We start from the raw sequence: 20,009 nt of genomic DNA on the forward strand, positions 1-20,009 counted from the left end.
TGGCGGAGCCAAGCATCCAGGTGGCCGTCTTCCGCCTTTCACGCTGACTGCTCCCTCTTCTAAAACCTCCGTCCTGCGCGAAAGGGTTTGTCGGCGGCACCAAGCCGGGGAGTTACTCTCCTGGTGAACTTGGTGACCGCCAGGAATTGTCTCTTACCAAAGACCTGCCCCGATCCACGCACACGAACCGTCAAATGCACACTGCGTGATCAAGAAGCAACCATGGTGGGCTGTATTTTTTTTCAAAGGGTGTGCACCTTGCTTGAGCAGTGACGTGTCGGCTGTTTCCCTAGTCGTGTACCAAAGCCGACTCTTCGCATCAAGGAACGTCTGCTTTGGACGTTCTCTTTTTGGCGACATCGTCATGTCTTCAGCGGAGGCAGTCAGTTACCAAATCTGCAGAGTAGTCCCCGCTCGCACACTGCAGTGTACAGGAATGCTAGGAGCGGATGCGTTTTGAAGCCTGACCCCTTACGCTTTGTCTGTTCTGCCTGCAGGAGGCCACACTTTGCCCGTACTCCGTCGCTGACCGTAGGACGGCGCCATGGAGCCAAGCGGATCTGCTGAGCAGCTGCTCGGCCTCAAGACAAGCATCGAGGTATGGCCCGAGCGCTGCGCTAGTTCACTCGCATCGGCTCCGATAAGAGGCTAGGGAGTTTCGCTGCAAATGGAGAACGCTCAGTAACAGCTCATTCTTACTTGGACTTGCACTCGTAACATGCTGTGCATATATTTTGTTTCATAGCAGCATAAATATTTTCCTCCTGACAGTTGCGTGTTTTTTTTTTGCGTACTGTCACTGTCAAGGATGAACCATCTTTGAGACGCTGATGACGCTTCTTTTCCTCGCTGTTATGAAAGCTTTTTCAGTTGACTGTTGGGCACTGATGTACTACCCCTCATAACCATAAACCTTTCACGAACGGTATGATTTCGCCTCTTCGAAAAAGACCAGATTTGGATGGGACCGGAGCAGAGTAGCTATACATAGGAGCGGTGCGAACACTGGATGCGCCGGCAGTGTGACGCCACTTTCTGGCCGCGCGCGTATTGCAGAGTCCTAACTAGCGTTGTGCGCGATGTGCAGAGGTTGCGCCACAGCGTCAACGTTGAGCTGGACAACCTGAGCGCGACGCTGGACACCTTGGCCAGGAAAGAGAAAGACCGGAACAACCAGGCGCACAAGCCCACCACCGAGGCCCAGTTGAGAAAAAAGAGGTGCGCATTTCTTCGCCACTCCGCACCTCATTTACCCCGCGAAGACATTTGCGTGTTGTTTATCGGGCGTGCGCCCGCTGCAGAGACCTCCTATTTTTGCAAGCGACCGTTCCGTCTACACCTCGTCTGTTGTGTGTCCACTACCCGGAGAGTACAGGAAACAGACGGGGCCTTTGATGTGCAGCCTTTGTCAGAAATATTCGGGCCAGAGCTTGTTTGCTTATGGACCGTACATGTGTGGCTTGTTTTGCTTCGCCAGTGCTCCGAATCTTTCGACGGTGGGGGAAACCACTACCTTCTTCACTGGTTCATAGCTTAGGAGTTCTAGGGGTGCTACGAGAGGCCTAACTACGTGACCCATTTTCGGAACCTGTGGCTTGTACTTTGTTGATACTGAGTGTACGTGCACGGAATGGGGCTTCTGAGCGGCAATGCAACCACCGTCACACGCAATATGCATGCATTGTGGGATCTTTGCACAGCACGACGTGTGTCGTATACAACATCGAGAACGATTTCGCAATGAATCGCACACATAAGCCCTATCTTACCCTTGCAATGACGAAGACGAATTAGCTACCGTGGTTAACTCGTGAGTTGCTGTCGTTAAAATCACGGGCACGGTGAACAGTCAATGGCGGTCTAAAGCGGTATAGCCGGATGCAGGGGGGGAAGGGGGATGAACACAGGCCTGAATAACATCCCCTGTGTTCTTCTAGCTCACTGTGTCCCCGGTCTTGCGCTGTTTGGGGCTTTTGCCTTGCAGTGCAGCGCCAAACTGCTGTGATGACCCCCATAATGCGCAGGTCCACACGGGACGGAGAGGCAAAGAGACACCGTATGGCTCAGTTTAAACAAACAGATATATTCAATAATTACACATGATTAAGATTATACATCAGAGGCTGGGGCGTCCGAGCTTACGTGCCGACGACTTCATGGGGGCGATGGAGTGGCTCCGGAGTTGGGCTCGAGCGGTTGCTGGCAGAAGCTGCACGCCGTCGGGCTTCGGCACTGAAGGCCCTCTTGGCGAACGATGTCGTCCTCAGCGTGTATGCAGTAGAATTTCAATAGTCGTCCGTTTCTTCGAGGATGGTTCACAAACCCTTCCTCTAGCGTCGTTCGGCTTGGAAGATGAACAGGAGGCGAGCTTGTAGATGATGACAGCAGAGCATAATTTTACAACATACATATACAGGGAGTTAAACTGGAAAAAGCAGAACTGAATTTACAAAAGAACAAACTTTGCACTACTTTACTCATCGACCGGGCAGGTTAGTGCCTAAGTAGCATCACATTACATGCTAAGCATGGAGCCCCAGCTCAGACTGGACTGCATCCGTTTACATGCGCTTTTAAGCACTTGATTAACAAAGGACTAAGGGCGGTCATTTTCAGTGGCCCGCCCAAAGCATCAATTCTCCAATGAAAAATAACATGCGAGATGGGGACCACCCCTTGGGTTGGGCTTAGCCTCGAACCCAGAGTCTGTTAACAATACAAACTAAATAAACAACAAAAACGCCACCACTCTCTCTCAAGTGAGAGTATACACAGGCTCTCTCTTCGGAGCTAATTCACTAGCGCCTGTCTTTCCACATTCTTGGCGAGTACTGCCTGTCCGCCATGACAGGTGTCCGTCACGGCCCTTCTGGGAATGCGCTTTTGTTCACGAGGCACGGCGGGAAGCTGTGGGTGCCTTCCCGGCGATAGCCCACGTCGAAAGGGGAAGGAGGGAAAGAACGTTGTCTTCGCGGTAGCGCATAGCGTCGGCTGTGGTACGGCGCGCTCTGGCCCGCTGACAGCTCCCTTGTCCTGGAATGTGCCCGGAAATTGGGGAGGATAAAGCCTGTTTCCCCGGGGCGGCGGCGGGTCCGGTTGTTCTGGTCGTCACTCAAAGAGCATGGCTGGGTAATTGATGATGCCGCTGTCACGGGTCTCCGTCTACGCCGCGCCGTCGAACGTGGATCCTCGTAGCACACACGGAATGTCACACTGCCTATAGATGGCATTACTTCCCATCCCCTGTGCGGTCTAGTGATTCGCCCTAGCAGTATACATTGCCGGCACGACCGCTGGCGGTCCCTTGCTCCATCGCGCAGCTTCTGCAAAGCTGCCTTCATCTGGTGACTGCCTTTGACTGTTGAGCGGCCTTTTCTGCGAGATATGACGGCTCGGTTCTCATGCGGTCAGTGATTCCTCTAGTCCATGAAGTGATCGGAATCCGTGAACTCGGATGAGGCGAACGCAGTTTACGACGGCGATGCGATAAAGAAGCCGCAGACATGCTCAACGGCCTTCATATTTCGTGCTCATCGAGTTTGTTTGTTTTGCTTCTTCAACCGCGAGCTGCGCAAAACGGCACGTGTTTGGCTGTTCAACTGCCATTTACAGGAAAAAGATGTCCAACGATTTTTTTAGTCTGACTTTACGAGGACGCCTTTAAGCTCTAGTGGCGCTTTCTTAGGCGTTCAGTCTCTCTGGCAGCATTGGCATGTATATGCCGTCGTGTTTGCACAGAGCACAGTATACGGCTATTTATCTTTCGCACTGCTTCTTCTCTTTTTCCCTTACCAGCTCTCCTGGGCAGGACCTTCCAGAAAAGTTCTTCGCCATTCGAGAGAGTCGTATCGTGTGAGTATTGCTTCATTGCTCCTTGATTCCCTGAGAACGCAGTTCTTTGACTGTCACCAACATTTGGCAGTGAACTTGTTCTGCGGGCATTCGTCCTGAAAACTGTTTAGCTGCTTCAACGTTGGCGTCCGCAGTTCTTAGAATGCGAGAATTACGCTTCTCTACATGTGTTCCACCGTCTTCCTCTAGGGAAATCATGGCCAACGAGCACATCCGGACAGTCTTCAACATCTTCGTGGCCTTCCTATTCCTCGTTACGGTCATATTGATCACATCCTACTTCTATGACCCGCAAAGGTATGTGATGACCCCCCACCCACCTTCTTCAACCCCTTTTTTTTCTTGCCTTTCTGCTGGCGCAAAGCAGGCCGCAGTTTCTAGATTTCGCACGTAACGGAACGCGATAGGTTTGTCAGTCTCAAATTTCAAAGCTGCGCTGACATTAGACAAAGCTGAGAAATGTCTTACCCATATGTAACAAATGCAAGTCGCTATTCACGAGATTGCTGCTAAGTGCGAGTCCACTGATGCCAAGCTCAGCTTAATTTCTGCTGTACCGAAACCGAACGCAGTGCTCCGGTGTAGAATGATCACTTGGGACTCGCTGTGATTTCGACTTCAGCTAGCTAGCTTCGTTCGTTTCAACTGTGCTTCAGTTCGTTTAAATTCAGTCGTGCGCGAAGGCTCCGGCAAGAGCCAACAATTTTTCTCTGCCACCCATTAACTTCTCCTAGCCGGATAGTTCTGTCGTTATTCTATCGGTTTAACACCCACGTCGGGTGATAAACTGCGGAGCTTTAACCCACCGCAGGTCGGTACAAGCACCGGATGGTCTTGCCTTAGCACTGCAGGAGCGCCGAGAAATCTGAGGAAGGTTTAGGAAAAACACGCATAGGTCATTGGAAGGAATGCTATTGTCCACACGCTGGTGTCCACACGCAGAGCGGTGGCATTACCTTCCTTCTCTGCTCAACCTCGTTGTCAGGGCAGGGGGAGACGGGGTGGCGCTCACGAGCAAGGCTTTTATTGTTTCTGGTCGGCACAGTCTATAGAACAAGAAAAACCGAAGACAAAGAGGAAAAGCCTGCGGATTGACGTTGCCCCTCGACGTTTATTTTTATTTTTTGCTGCCGTCTAAGGTCACCCTCAGTCTGACGCAAAACTTCCGAGAAGGTCACGCTCTGAAGGAGCGTCATTTATCACTGCGGCTGTCACACTATAAATGTTGTGAAAAGCACGCAGGCACGGGATTACGCCTTGGCCACGGAAGCTGAAGTCTGAGAGCAACCGAATGCGGCGCGTACAACCTGTGTGCTTGGTTCCGGTGATCCTATCGTTAACGTAATCTATGTAGCGTGAGCATAACTGTATGTCTTTACTTGAGCCGGGGCCTTGACTGATTGATTGACAAACGTTATAGATCCCGCTTTTTGGGGTTTTCGATCTCGAGGCATAGCGCGCCTAACGAGTCCCGTTTGCCCCCGCGTCCTGCTGCAACCTGCGTCCGCCTCTTTCCGACAGGCTGAGCGACGACATGTCCACCATCGTGGTCAATTCTACGGGCATGCTGGGCGTCTTCGGTTACGTACTGGCCATCAACCTGGCCATCCTGTTCCTGGTGCACCCGTCGCTACAGCTTTGGGCGCACTGCCGAAGCCTGGGGAAGAGCGGTGAGCCCTTACACCAGCGTGATGCAGGGCTTCAACTTAGACGGCCACAAATTTCTATGGGAAACTGATGCGTTCTCGCAGAGAGCATGCACACAATAAATGCCTATCATGGACTTTAAGTGTAACACAACGTTGGTGAAGACCCCCTTACGGTATGACGGAGCAGTGTTCTGTTTAAATAACCTATCAGCAGCACTCAAATGCAATTAGCAATCTGTGAAGACAGGTGGAAATGTTTTGTTCAAAAGGTGTAGCCTGTCAAATGGAACACTTAATGGCACAAATCCACAGAGGTACCTTTCTTTTGAAGTTTTCCTCGCGCTTTGATTGCAGCGCGTTAAACGTTGGCAGTCGCCGGAGGTGGAAATACTGGCAAAATGCGGCCACGACCACTCCCATATGCGAGTAGCGTATGCCATACGTAGTATCATATCCGTGAAGCGCTATGTTGCTGCAGTAGAGTAAATGCCAAGAAAAAGCCATGAAATTCAAATGTAGAACAACGGTAACATCTAGACGAACGGTCCAAGATATTACAACCGGAAATTCCGGTTATATGCAGGTATGTATAAACAAATTGCATACGTGCAATGTGACAACCTCAAGAAAAGAGCACGATGGTTTATATAAACCTACAAATATGAATGCAATCGATGTTTTTAATAACTCAGCTGTGCATGAAGCTTTTCAGGAGGAGACAACACGGTGACTTTCTGGTTTATCCATACTAACAGTTGCCCGGAAATGGACCACCGTTCACCTTTGTCGAACGAGATTAAGGACGCCTAGCCCGACTTTGTGCTTATACGAAGAAACCTGTAAAATTCATAAGGCACCGGTGTTTAATCGTTGCTGATAACGTATCTGGGGAGCTTTCGTCACGCTACATTCTTTTCGACAGTTAGAGACCTGAAATGCCACCTAGGCCCTGAGGACATGTTCCCACCTCTACCGTTTGTTGAGATTAGTTTTCGTCGTTCGTGCGTTTTCAGTCATTGTGCTCGCTCTCTCCTCCAGGACCCGTGGACGCTGTTTTCGCCAGCCTCTACATCCTCTTCCTGGGCTGCGTCATCGCGTTCCCTGTGCGTTATATCTTCGTCAACGAGCTGCCGCCCCTCTCTTCGTGCATCCTCGCTTTCGAACAGGTAATACCGGCCGAGTCGACCTTCGCCACGCAGTCGCTCTCCATTGGTAGCTTGAACTGCAGACCAACATTCGACCAACATTTACGCCAAATGCGAGTGAGGAGCATACTTTCTCCTGTGTTGCAAAAAGTGTTCCACTGTATGAATAATAGCGAAGAGGCATTTTCGGCTTCGTTACTAAATCAATGGAATTCGTTCTTCTGTGCAGACCGAATGTTGTCGCTCATTGTTGGAGCTACCTGTACATACTCGAAAAGCCGCGCCACGTGAAATGGCCGGCGATGGACGATGGTTTGGCGCCGAGCTGACCGCTGTGGTCTTGCACAACCCTGGCGCGGCAGGTTGCCCACGGAAACTTTATTGCAACTTGCGTCCTCTAAACGATGATGTTTGGTCGCATAGACGATCACCTAAGTGAAACGGCAGTGACGCCATTGTGCTGTGTCGATCTAGGACGTTCGTTCCGTGCCAACAGCGGCATTCCTTTGCTAAGGCAGCGTCTGTTTCTGCCCATGTAGCCAAGGGGAGGCACGGTGTGACATAAGAGGTCAGCTCCTAGTTTTCCGTACCCCTCGGTTCATGGAAAAAAAAATCGTGGTTACATGCCAGCTTATGCCTTAAAGCACCACAAATACGCTTTTCATTTCCTTTCTTTAATTCGGTGCGCAAGTGTGACTATAACAGCTTGACAGAGGGAAGCGCTGTTGCGTACTATTGGCAGGGGCGTCCGGCTTTGTCTTTCCCGGTGTGCAGGTCGTAAACTCGATGCCTCTTGCGCATAAATAATGGGAGCTGCTCAGGGGTCGTAAAAATAAAAAAAATACAGGGCCCCGCTACCTGCGCCGAATGCAACGGCGGAAACTCAGTCGCTCCACAGAAAAACCTGGAAAACCGCAATTACAAAACGGTCGCGCAGCGAGGGCACAAATGAAACCGTCTGCGAGCGGAACTAGGGAAGTATGAACCTGTCGAGGCCATTGGCGATGGCATTAGCATTTCGTGTTAGCGTAATCGGGTTGGCCAGCAGGCTGGAATTCCCTGCTCGACCCTGACCGACATGAAGCACAGATCGGCCCCAAGGGCTCATGACGTTCACGTACCAATCGCCGGCTAGCGAGTCTTTGACTCGAAATTCACATCACGCCGTACATCGCGCGAAGTCGTGCAAAGCGCAGCAAGGTCCGGTGTAGTTGTTTTGACAATCTTGTTTACGTGTGCAGACCTTGCGGCTTGGTTGACGTGCGCACTGAAGCTTGAACTTCCAAGTCGCTGCGCTTCGTGCGCGTGTAAGCAGTGAGCAGTCCGTTTCGACAGCGCAGGGCGTTCGAAGTGTCGCGCGTGTTCAGTTGATGTGCAGCGATGATTTCATTCATTTCACTGGAGGCATGTTACTCAATGGCTGCTTCGCGGAAAAACCTGCGATTGTACGGTTCAATTTCCATTCTGCCAATGGCGGCTCCAATGGGCGAAAGAGTGTGCTCTCGTGACTTCCTTCAGCGAGATGAGAGGCGTCCTTGGGGGTGCCGTGTCCAGCCTTTCCCAACTCGCTCAACGCATCGAACGTTGCGTGCGTCAGGAAACCGGTCATCTGGGGTGATCGCGGCGCAAACTGCCCCAAGGCATCTGCCACGATGCCAATGAGCGCGACGCTTTTGTATGCATGTATTTTTGAGCCCTGCAGCCGCAAGTACAATGACTTGTCCCCACCGTTACGGCCGTGACACGCTCTGAGGCCGGGCCGACTGCGTCTGACTCCGCCCATGCACGACACATGACTGTTTCTCCTTCGCCTAGTATTTCCTCGGGTGTGACCAGTGAAGTGGATTTCGGCGGCACAGCCTTGCGTAACAACGCCGTGAGCAGAGCGAAGCTTTCGAAGCGTAAAGATGGGTTTTGGGAAGATCTTGCGTCCTATATGCGAGATACTGCGCTGCGCCGATTCGTGTTTCTTTCCTCAAATACGGAGTACTACTGGCACGTTTGCGAGCCGGCTCGGACACGGGTATTGTGGTAGGGACGGGGCTATCGGCGCTGTAGCGTCATGGCGTGGACCCCTTTTGTGCCTGCACTCCACTTCTCTGGGGCCGGTCGCGAGTGACGTGCCTCGGCATTCCGAAGCGAAAACTGGTTGCCGCTTTTGCCCTATTCTTTCTCCATGCACGGCGCCATTTTTTAAACTGCCATTAGGAAAGTACTCGGCGCGATAAAATCCGCTGGCCGTTGACGAAGGTGTGACGAGAACTCTGTGGTAGAGCCAGCAGAGAACTATAGAGTCGGAACGTTGCGATGGCTCTCCCATCGAAAGATACCCAAATTATTTGAAGGTTGCGAATCAGTGCCATTTCATAGTTTATGCATATATGGCCAACCGTGCACCCCAAGAACGCGTAAACTAAGATTTGCGTATTATTCAATCAGTACCTTTAAGATACATGTGCCCAACTTTCGCATTTGCTTCAGTCATTCTTAATGACTTTCACTTGTTCGAACACATCAAACCGCGCGAATATACTCTGCTTGAACGAATCTATTCAGAAGCTGTGCCTTGTAACGCGTTGCCATTTCGTGCGGCTTTTTAGCAAAGAGCCGTCATGCCACGTTTCGTTATAGTATCATGTGAAGTACATGTGCATTTTTCGGCACCTTTCGCGGGCGGAAGCCCCGACTGCACATCATGTCGTTTGCTTTTTCCGCTCTGCAGGTACGACTGCTGATGAAAGTATACGCGTACACGAGGGAGATCATCGGCCGTGTTCTGGCGCACGCGCAGCTCAAAGGTGAGCCGTCGTCTTCGTGCATGCTTCCGGTGCTATAGGTGCGGGTTCAGTGGCGTCTCGCGTATCCATAACCATGGCTGGGTGCTTTGCAGGAAGTGCTGCGAGGGCGTCTGTAATATAGTCCGGCGGCCAGTCGTAAACACGAACTTGGTTGGGTCAAAGCTCTGTCTGCGGATTTATGCGGGGTTATCAAGAGCGCAGACTAAACAGCCATGAGCCGCAGTACTCGATTTAACAACAAAAGTCGAACGAGTGCTGGAACAAGGCAAATTTATAAAGCAGAAAAAAAGCGAGAACTTGCGAACGTAGAAATTCGAGAGGCGAACGCACGAGGCCAAAAAAGAAAGCCTTAAAATTGCACGTTGAGAATTACAAAGTCGGGATTTCCATTTCAGCGTGCAATTTTAAGGATTTTTCTGGTCGCTTGCGTTCTCCCCTCGCTTTTTGGCGTTTGCCAGTTCTAACCTTACTTTTTTTCCACACTGCACAATTTGAAGCGAGCTTTGTATGCCTTGTTGCGTTTCGACATGTTATGAGCACGTGAAGACTTCATGCACGTTGATTCAGTCCGTACATTGGTAGAGCAAGAACACCGCCTTCTGCGTCCCCCGCGTTTCTAGCTGCATTTTTACCCGAACCACCAGAGATGTTCTTGTTTGTTTAGTGTTTTATTTAAGTGGGTTGCTCCATAAACTGTATTAAACGTAGCATTTAGAGACCCTAGTTCGGTCTTTTTGATCGTGAGGTGCCACAAAGACGGCAATAATCACCGGATAAGGCAGGAGGCCTTTTTTTTTTTGTAGCCTGTTTCACGCTGTTGCTGAGAAAGTCTTAAAAACCCGAAAGAAACGTATATTTTCGGCTAAGCGCACGATCATGAATGCCAGATGTGTAACTGTTGCGGCCCCGGCGAGCTGGAATCCGGTCTGAATATCTCCTCTGTCCTTTGACCATCCAGCGAAGAGCGAAAACAACCACGTGGAGCTGACAATGCCCGGGCTGTCCTGCGTCGTCTACTTCCTCTTCGCGCCCACTCTTGTCTACAGGGACTCCTATCCCAGGCAAGCTTTTTCACGGTGCCTTCCGAGTATGTTTGCTGACTTTGCGAGCGTCATTGTAACGTCGTTGGGACAGGCTACTGTCTGTTAGCGTACAAAAGAAAACGCCTGAGAGTGCGCCTTTTCTGTGCCCGTATTATTCGTTACCACTTCTGTGCTACCAGCTCAAGCTTGCAGCAGTCCCGAACTATGAAATGACCCGGACAAAAGCTTTGGCCAAAGAACGCGGTGAGCTTTTGTCTGTTGGGCCTTTCTCGTCAAATGAGCAGTTCGAGCACCGTCCTTCAGAAGCGAAACGTATCGAAGCCAGCCACTTGCCCGCGCACTCATTTGGCGTACGAACAAGCTCATTTGCTGTCTTCCTGATGCAATCCGGCTGAAGACTTGATTTTTTTTTTAGTTTCATGCCGCAAATTTGTATTACTAAATAGTTTCTACCCGCATGAGGGCTGTTTATGTTTCTTAATGCTGCCAAGTGTAACTTGGGGTGGTGGGTATTTCCAAGCCCCTTACCACGTAATTTACTGGGAAATAAATGAAATGAAAATCAGTTGTGGTGCCGTACAGCTCTCCAGTACTATAGAGAGAGGAGGGCTAGTTGGTGACTAGCAGTAGAATGCATCTTGAAACCGCGCAAAAAAAAGAATACAAGGGACGAGGAAGAAACCAACAGGACAGAGCGCGGAACTGCGCACCAGTGTTACGTGATGATCGTTTGTCAGGTTGCAGTGTGATTGCGATGATTGTATGTGGCGCACCGTTGCAATAAACCAGTTGAAGTTACGCGCTCTGTCCTGTTGGTTTCTTCCTCATCCCTTGTCTTTTTTTTCGCGGTTTCAAGATGCATTCTCCAGTACTGCGGTCACGACATGAGAATTGCAGCTTGGGGATTATCAAGCAGCCTTGATCGGCGATACGGACTTGTATTTACGCTCTAAAATCTGCGGCCTACTACGATAACTATATACTGAAAATGTGTGCTATCAAGTGCGCCGCCCACGAACATGTGGTCATTTTAGGGCGCGGGCTGTCTTCTGCCCCGTAAACCTTCTGCCCAAAATCCACGAGCTTCGTCTGTGTCGGAAGGTAGTTGGTCTTCGCACTGCGATATTATACCAGCCCTCTTCTCCTCCACACATCGGCACATTCTAACTGGTGCGCACCGGTGGTCCTTCTTTTCGCGCCACTACAGGACGCCCAAGGTTCGCTGGGGCGCCGTGCTGTGGTACTCGGGACAGTTCCTCGCGTGCGTGGCCATGTACTCCGTGGTGCTGAACCACTTCATCAAGGACCTATTTTGCGACGCCGGCAAGGAGGGCTTCCAGCTGCTGGGCTTCACGCTCACCGGCTGTGCCATCATGCTACTGGGCAGCATCTCCATGTTCCTCGTCTTCTACGGCTTCCTGCACTGCTGGCTCAACATCTTTGCCGAGGCCATGCGCTTCGGAGACCGGCTCTTCTACCTGGTGCGTGCGTCTCTTGCCGCTCCCACGTGGCACCCGTAGCAGCTAACTACTGCATATAGTGCTTCTTGCTCACAAGGGACGAGTTCGATCGCCCCGAGTGCCGAGGTAGCTGTTGCGGAGACAACGCCGCGGAAACCGAGGGGTGTAACTTATATTTTGTGCCGAAAGACTCACGCGTGCCGTAGATTTCAGTGCGTTCGAAAGATCGATCCTCGGGCGCTTATATCGTTGCGTCCAAGATCCGTCTCATTCGGTAACCGCGGCTGCTGCTACGATTTGGCAATGCGGCCCACTTTGCCATTTTTCTTCTTTCGCGTGAGCGCTGTTGAGCTAAGGAGTAGTCGTGAATTTATGACCTCCCAAAATTGGTCCCGGCCGACGCCTTCAATCAAATCGTAGTCTGTTGTGTGCTGGCTTGCGACGCTGCAATCCTTGTCATTCAAACGATGGTGCGAACCAGTCTCGCACTTCTCAGACAAAGGGGCCGCAGCGCAAGCTGTTGCTCGTTGTATCAGCGGCATTCCGCCGTCGAGGAATCCCCGCTCACGTGCCGCATGACTGATGATGTACGGCCGCCCCCCACCCCCGGATCGGGTTTTTGCCTCCCCGCTCAACTGTGCGTGACTGAGTAGCGAAAGGCATCCGTGTGTGCTAAGCCCCCGCTTCTGCGGTCGCGCGCCAGTGACCGAAACTGCAGTGCACTTCCGTTTCGAAGTTTTCTGGCCTGGGTTGAATGAGCTCGAAGCATTTCGCAGATAAAACCGATCCCTGATTGGCTCACGCCTGTTCGACCTCTCCAGAATTTCTGGTAAATCATGCTCCATTTGTAAAGCGCAAACATATTTCAAAATACATTTAGTGATTTCCTGGTTCTAGCTCCAGCTTTCACTTCAGGGCCAGAAAACTGGGGCGGGGTGCAGGACGTGCACGATTAGTCACGCAACCTGAAGAAAATTTCAGCCGCCACTGAAGGCTTTTGCTTGAAACCCAGTGCATGTTTTTCATTTCGTGTACACTATCTTCCTCAATTCTTTTGATTTCTTTGAAGCAATGCCTGCTGCAAATATTTCTTATAGGCCGAAAAAAAAAATCTTACACCAGGAGTGTTTGTTAATTCGTATTCTCATGCTTACTGGCGTTTATCGCTTGTCTTCGTCATTTTTCTCTTATTAGCTGCACTAATGAGCATTACGAATTTATTTTGTGCACCACAAATCCAGCTCTTTTGGCCCACCCAGAGAGCGTTCGCCCTCGTGCTACTTCCCTTCCCGTTTGGGACCCGTAGCGCACAGTTGCTCCGCAACGCTCTTGTAGAGCGCCTTATTTTCTTATTCCTTATTTTTCTTTATTTTCCTTCATCCGCTTAGGACTGGTGGAACAGTACAACTTACGCCGACTACTACCGCGCTTGGAACTTGGTCGTCCACGACTGGCTTTTCAATTACGTCTACCGTGACGCGTACAAGGTAAGACCCCCTTTGCACCATCGCATGTGCGTCATGGTAATGGAGAATATGGGCAATTTGTTTCTTGTTCGTTCTCGGGGGATGACCGTCGTTACGCTGACGGAAAACGCAGTTGTCCTTTCCCCACACGTATCCGAGCGTCTAAGTGGCGCGGAGTTATCGCATCGACTTGACCATCTTTCCACTCGCCACGCGCGTTGTCATAACGCCTCGTTTTTCTCATTCCCTTCGCATTTGCGAGATAAACAGTTGGGGAGCGGCCGAGTTATTCGCACCCATGCGTGCCGCGCACTCCAAAGTTCCAGCACGGCTGCGCATTTCGCGCTTGGAAAACGAACGCGATGCATACGTTCCCGCTTATATATCTTTGACCTACTTTGGAATCTCGGTGATAACTCTCTGAACTGGAGCATCCAGTTTATTCGAACTTTAATACACGCCGTGTTGACGGGACCAAAGAGGTTTCCCTCAAAAGCGGCTCTGAAACGCCTTCCCAGAAGAGCACATCAATTCGCTCTATCACTGCGTTGTGTTGTCATGAACACCTGAGCCAAATAATACGCTTTTGCACGCAGAAGAGAACCCACAATCACGCGCGAAAGTTGGCGAGCCCTTTCCAGCGACATTTTCATGCTCGCCCCTTCCTCCGTCGCGCGCTGCTGCCTATGCCAGTTCAGAGATGGCTATTGGTTAGATTCTACCAGACGTCAGGTGGGTATACCTTGGCCGCAGCGAATAAGTCGCGTAGCTCCGTCAGCTCCGCGTAGCTCCCTCACCGGCCCCTGGTAGTGGGGCCGGTGAGTGGCGCAGACCTTCCAGCGTGAGAAAAGTGACTCTAGTGGAGGAAAAGGCGCGAAGACTCTGAAATTAAAATTCTGAATACAAGTAACTCAGCTTTTACAAGGCGCATTAAAAAAAAATAACGCTGGACGATATTAACGCGAACACATTAGTTGTCTCATTACGAGATAAGCGGGCGGCGTGTGTTAGTGTGCGTAGTTTTATACGGTACAGAAAATACCAGCGATTGCAAGAAAAATCGAGTTACGTCATCAAGCGGCCGTAGGACGCACAGAATAAGCCAAGCAGCGCCATTTCAGACTTTTATATGTTGTAGACTTGTATGGAAACTGGCGCCACCTCTCTGTGGCGCCAGTTTCCCGACTATATTCGTACGAAAACTGTGATCGACCGTTTGTCGTACAGTGCCGTACAGGTGGCGTCATACGATTTGTCATCGCGTATAGCATACGTCTCTTCGTCGGGTTGGAGGCTAGCTCGCGACAGGTATTCGAGCCGAGTGTCCGAGTGTTTCGCTCGGACATTTGCGTTCGCGAAATCGGCGTTCAGAGGCGCGTCTTCGTTTCATTTCTCAGCGCGCAACCTGCGTTGAGGTCGAACGCTCACGATGACAGGGTAATGTTTTCGCCTTCATGGCAGGTTAGCAGTCTTAAATGCCCTCTAGATTTTTCGTGAAAGCGCTGCCCCTTAACATCCCAGACATACCGCAACTTGATCAGAGTCCCTTTAATTTGAACTTCGGAGAATGCGAACAAATGCCAGATGGCGCTATGCCTAACCTCCGAGTGAGATAGCTCCGAAACTCATTTCGTCCAAACTGGCTCTGGGGCTCGTTCTCTTTTCGGCGCTGCCAGCGCGCTGCGAGGCGCTTCGACAAGCTTAGGGCATCAAGCGCAACGCTTCCGATGCTCGCTCAGTCTTTCGACATCATGTCGCGCCTTTTTTATCTTCGTTTGACATGCTTCGCTCCTCGTACGTAAAACAAAAACAAAAGAGCTGTCTTATCCCTTCCCTTACAGCGCGGTTCAGGTGTCCAATGATATATGAGACAGATACTGCGCCATTTCCTTCCCCAAAAAACCAATTATTATTATTAAAGAGCTGTCAGTGGAGGGGATTTGTTTGTGCACAATCCATGAAGTTCGCGTAGAGCAGCAGAAGCCACAAATGTTTTTATACTATTTCCGGAATTTTTCAGTCATTTCCGAACATTGCTGTAGGGCGGCAACAGAGAAACGTTCGACCCTAACAGCACGTAGCTTGTAATGATATTGCTTTTAAAGGAAATTACCTTATCGTCTATACGGGTATCGTTTGCAATATCCGCAAAGTCAAAAGCGTGTCGCATGAGTTATAGGTAATACGACGTGTCCTGTTTTTCAGCCGTGGCAGATGTTCGTGAGCATAACCACTAAAGGCGTTTGGAAATCCGAAAGTTTGTCCGTGTCACTGCCGTTTAGTTTCGTTTTCGCGGCTCACGTGCGCGCTTCGCTCGCAGGCCTTCAACTACAACAAGAAGCGGGCCATGCTGGTGGTGTTTTTCCTGTCCGCGCTGGTGCACGAGTACATCCTGGCGCTGAGCTACCGCTTTTTCTTCCCTGTCGTGCTGGTCATCTACGGCACGCTCGGGGTGGCGCTCATGTTCGCCACCAAGAAGAAGACTGCGCGCTTCTGGAACGTCTTCCTGTGGATCACGCTCATCGCCGGATGGGGCATAATACTCATCTTCTACACGGTCGAGTTCTACTCCAGGCTCAACTGTCCAACGACCAAGGTACGCCCCCCCCCCCCCCCCCCCCCCCCGACGTTCGAGTTACACGAATGTTGGGACTCCCACGGCCATTCCGGCAATCGCGGAGTAACATAAAGCAAACTTTGTTACGGGGAGAGAGAGGGTATCGGGTCCCTGGATCGAAGGACGCTTTGCGCACTGCACAGCGGTTATGCTTTTCAAGCGAGGGAAAGCGTTCCTCTTAGTCCTGCTCTGCGAACACGCGTGTGTTGCGGTCCTGTTTTCGCGCTGGTCGCCTGCTTGAAAATCGCGTCCCACCAACTATAGGCCAACCCACAGAATGTCGCTTTGGGCTAGATGGTGCAGGAATGTCGGCCCCATCCTCTGTGATTTGTCTTGTGTTTGCGCTCACCGCTGTCTTAAAGTAAATTGAACCAACAAACAAAACCAGTAAACAAAACCAGAATGATCTTGCATAGCGGTTTGTCCGCACCGATCACTGCAGTGGGCTGATGATTCTTGGTGTAATTATCCTTCCACTATATCTCCAAACCCAGCAGAAGATGCGAGGCGCTCCTTTGTGCCATGCAATCCACTAACAAAGGTCCCAGATGCCACTACAGCCTTTACTTCTTCTGCACTAGACTGCAGGATCTTGCTCTATTGTGTGCTTTGTTGCCTTGTGTTATGAATGTTTACCGATTATATGACGTTGCGTGTTAAATGATGTTCAGACTTCCGAATAAGATGCAACTTGCGACGTCCACGCGCCCTCATTCAATGTGCGCCCTTACGACGCAGCTGTAGTCGCGAAGCTCATTAAAAGTACGCGACGAACGAAACTATATGCTCTGAATTTATCTAAGGTGTATAGTGCATTAGCAGATAGCTGTTATATGTGCGCCAGGATTAAAGGAGCCATCGAATGCACACAGCTGTTTGTAGGATTTTAAACGAGAGGTGTGTTTCACTCCCATCGTACAGCGTTTTTTTGCTGTAGCGTGAGCTACACTGGCTGAGGTTGAGCAGTTTCGCGTGGCTCCTGGAGAGCCGTACTGCACATGCGCGAGGAGCACTGACGTCACACGGCGCACAGCTGGCGCGCCGGAGCCGCCGCCTCGCCGGTCTGCGCATTCCAGAGGAGTGCCGTCATAGCCGCGGCAGACGCACTGGCGCCGGCGCGTGCCCAGCTGTGCGCCTACGTCGCGCAGTAGCCAAGTCTGACGCTGCACCAAAGCCGCCTGATAGCGCTTCTCATTTTGTGCGCATGCGCAGAGGTATCAGTGAGGGTATACATATAGCACGGAGTTGGCCATTGTGGTATAGCCATGGAGAAAGAGCGAAATTGCTGCTCAGCGTAGCTCACGCTACGTGTATCCTGGCATAGCCGAGCTAAGCCACTGCTAATTTTTTTCTAATATGCACGGAGTGTGGAAACCCTTATGATCAGAAGCCTTTGCAGTTGCTCATACTCGGAGCCTATAGTACTCATAGTAGTAGTCGGAGCCTGAGTGCTGGATAAGAATTATTCGATATTCTTGTCTGCCGGAAGTGAACCATTGCGCTCTCAAACAGCCCGTGTCGACAACACAGGCCGCAGTGTTTGTTGCTGCTCTCAGTGCGGACTTTTTGGCACTCCCGGCTTTCCTAAGCATTGGGGGGGGGGGGGGGGGGGGGGTCTCATTGCTTGTTCATATCCGCCTCTATACTGAACTATCATGTACTTAGCAGCAAGATGCGCCTGCATCATGTAAAGATTGGAATCAGCTGGCATTGTCATGGGTACTGACCGTAATCTTTTCAAAAGCAATTTCTACAAAATGGCGACCCATTCCTTCACAACTCAGTTGCGAGCTGTCTTTTTTTTTTTTAATGAGGCAAAATAGGGCACACGCTACTTCTTTTTTTCAAACTGCGTTTGGCTTGTGCGTGTTTCTTCCGTGCTTCACGTCCTTCGATGTAAAGCGTATTCATTTCTTTGTCTATCACTTCATGTGTCTCCCTTCCTTTTCCCCTTGCCGCAGAGTGCCGTGGCCGACTTCTTCATCCCACGGTCTTTCTCGTGGTCGTGCAACTCCTTCAGCCACTCCAGCTGGTTCTCGTCGTCCTTCTACAAGCAGAAGCCCTCTCTGACGTGACTTGTGTCCGCGCTTATAGCTGTCTGTCTGTGCACAGGAGGGGGACGCTGGCGATCGCCTCGTGTACATTCCCAGTCTCGGCTACAAGCCGCAATCGTGTAAATATGTAGAATACTCTCGAATGATGATGTGGGGGCGACAATTTTACGGGCTACCGAGTTGAGGTTTTTGTGACGAATTTTAATAACCCGTTTGTACACAGCCGCGCGTTTGTTTGAGAGCGTATGTGATTATTTTTTGGAGGCGTTTTTACACACGCTGCTGTGTTCGAATAAAGTATTGAAACACTTTTTAATCGTCGTGTGCTGCTCACTTTATGAACGAGACCCGATGACGCCTCTAGACAGGGGCAGAGAAATAAAGTGGAGAGTTTCTGGAGCGTTGTAAGTCGGAGTGACGTCATAGCGGTAAAAGTCTGGGCGTTTTCCCAATCTGCTGATCGTCAATAGGTTCCCGCGTACACTGCGGAAGCCAGCCTCTGCGCCCAAAGATGGCGCCCACGAATCCATGCATAAACCATCTACGGGGTGTTTCCCGTACGGTGTTATGTAATGTTTAATAATAATTGGTTTTTTGGGGAAAGGAGTTGGCGCAGTATCTGTCTCACATATCGGCGGACACCTGAACCGTGGCGTAAGAGAAGGGATAAAGGAGGGAGTGAAAGAAGAAAGAGAAAGAGGTGCCGTAGTGGAGGGCTCCGGAATAATTTCGACCACCTGGGGATCTTTAACGTGCACTGACATCGCACAGCACACCGGCGCCGTAGCGTTTTTCCTCCATAAAAACGCAGCGGCCGCGGTCGGGTTCGAACTCGGGAACTCCGAATCAGTAGTCGAGCGCCCTAACCACTGAGCCACCGCGGCGGGTCAATGCAATGTTTAAAAGTACGCTTTTTCAGTTGAATAAAAAAAACTGAAAATTTGTTTTGAGGAAAGGAAGTAACGCAGTAACTGTCTCGCATATCTCGATGGACACCAGAACCGCGCCGTAAAGGAAGGGATAAAGTAGGGAGTGACGGAAGAAAGGTGCCGTAGTGGAGGTCTCCGGATAATTTCTACCACCTCGGCATCTTTAACCTGCGCTGACATCGCGCAGCACACGGGTGTGTTCTGCGTTTCGCTTCCATCAAAACAATTCCGCCGCGGTCGGGTTCGGACTCTGGTACTCCGGCTCAATAGACGGGCGCCTTAACCACTGAGCAATCGTGGTGGGTCTTTTTGAGTTCGAAGAGCGTTTTTTTTTCGGCATAGCATAATGTAGCGCATCAGAAGGCAGCTAAGGCGTGCTAACTAGTAGCCTGGTTAACTAATGTTGAATAGTCGTAACTATTATAACCTCCTTGTTTATTGAAAAGCGTGTAGCCCACCGTAAATATCCATCGGTTATTATAATTTCGAAAACGCTGCTGCCCTCCGCGCTGTGGCCCAACAAATTTGACTGTTTCGATGAGTTACGTACACCGGAGGAGCTGCGTCGGCCTCCAGCGCAGAGCATTCTCACGCTCGGGAAGAAAAGTCACATCGGCCAGGCACTATGGCTCATTTGAGTACTTTTCGCCACTGCCTGCACCCCGCCGCGGCGTACGACGGCACGGTCGCCCGATTGCGGGGAACGAAGCGGCTATGTAACATATATCCTTTGATGTTCTGCCGAAGTTCTGCACTATAGCTTCAATCCAATGAAGTTGATCTATGACGTCTCGGAACGTTTCTCCACGCTGCATCGCAGCAGTGATCAATGCCGTAACGTCGATGACTGCACCGGTGGCATTTGGAACAATAGAAGCGATTGGCAAGCGTCGCAATTTAGTGTGTATTTGCGCCTACATTCTGGACTATACATCTTTGCGGCTCCGTTGGTGTTGTGCAAATACAACGCAGGTGTTTATCAGTATACATGCAGTG

At 50.8% G+C, this 20,009-nt stretch overlaps 1 protein-coding gene across 2 annotated transcripts in view; it reads left to right on the forward strand.

Moving 5' to 3' along the window:
• The window catches only part of LOC144115325 (sterol O-acyltransferase 1), a 41,584-nt gene extending 23,184 nt beyond the window's left edge, over positions 1–18,400 (forward strand). For both annotated transcript variants that reach the window (XM_077649662.1, XM_077649661.1), the window contains exons 2-13: positions 498–598; positions 1,088–1,218; positions 3,796–3,852; positions 4,042–4,149; positions 5,374–5,522; positions 6,540–6,667; positions 9,369–9,444; positions 10,403–10,505; positions 11,695–11,968; positions 13,336–13,434; positions 15,734–16,009; positions 17,992–18,400. In XM_077649662.1, coding sequence (XP_077505788.1) covers positions 545–598; positions 1,088–1,218; positions 3,796–3,852; positions 4,042–4,149; positions 5,374–5,522; positions 6,540–6,667; positions 9,369–9,444; positions 10,403–10,505; positions 11,695–11,968; positions 13,336–13,434; positions 15,734–16,009; positions 17,992–18,105 — 1,569 coding nt within the window. In that variant the 5' untranslated portion in view covers positions 498–544 and the 3' untranslated portion in view covers positions 18,106–18,400. The remainder of the gene's footprint in view (positions 1–497; positions 599–1,087; positions 1,219–3,795; positions 3,853–4,041; positions 4,150–5,373; positions 5,523–6,539; positions 6,668–9,368; positions 9,445–10,402; positions 10,506–11,694; positions 11,969–13,335; positions 13,435–15,733; positions 16,010–17,991) is intronic.
• The last annotated feature ends 1,609 nt before the right edge of the window (positions 18,401–20,009 follow it).

The sequence above is a fragment of the Amblyomma americanum genome, chromosome 1 (assembly GCF_052857255.1).
Source record: "Amblyomma americanum isolate KBUSLIRL-KWMA chromosome 1, ASM5285725v1, whole genome shotgun sequence".
NCBI lineage: Eukaryota > Metazoa > Arthropoda > Arachnida > Ixodida > Ixodidae > Amblyomma > Amblyomma americanum.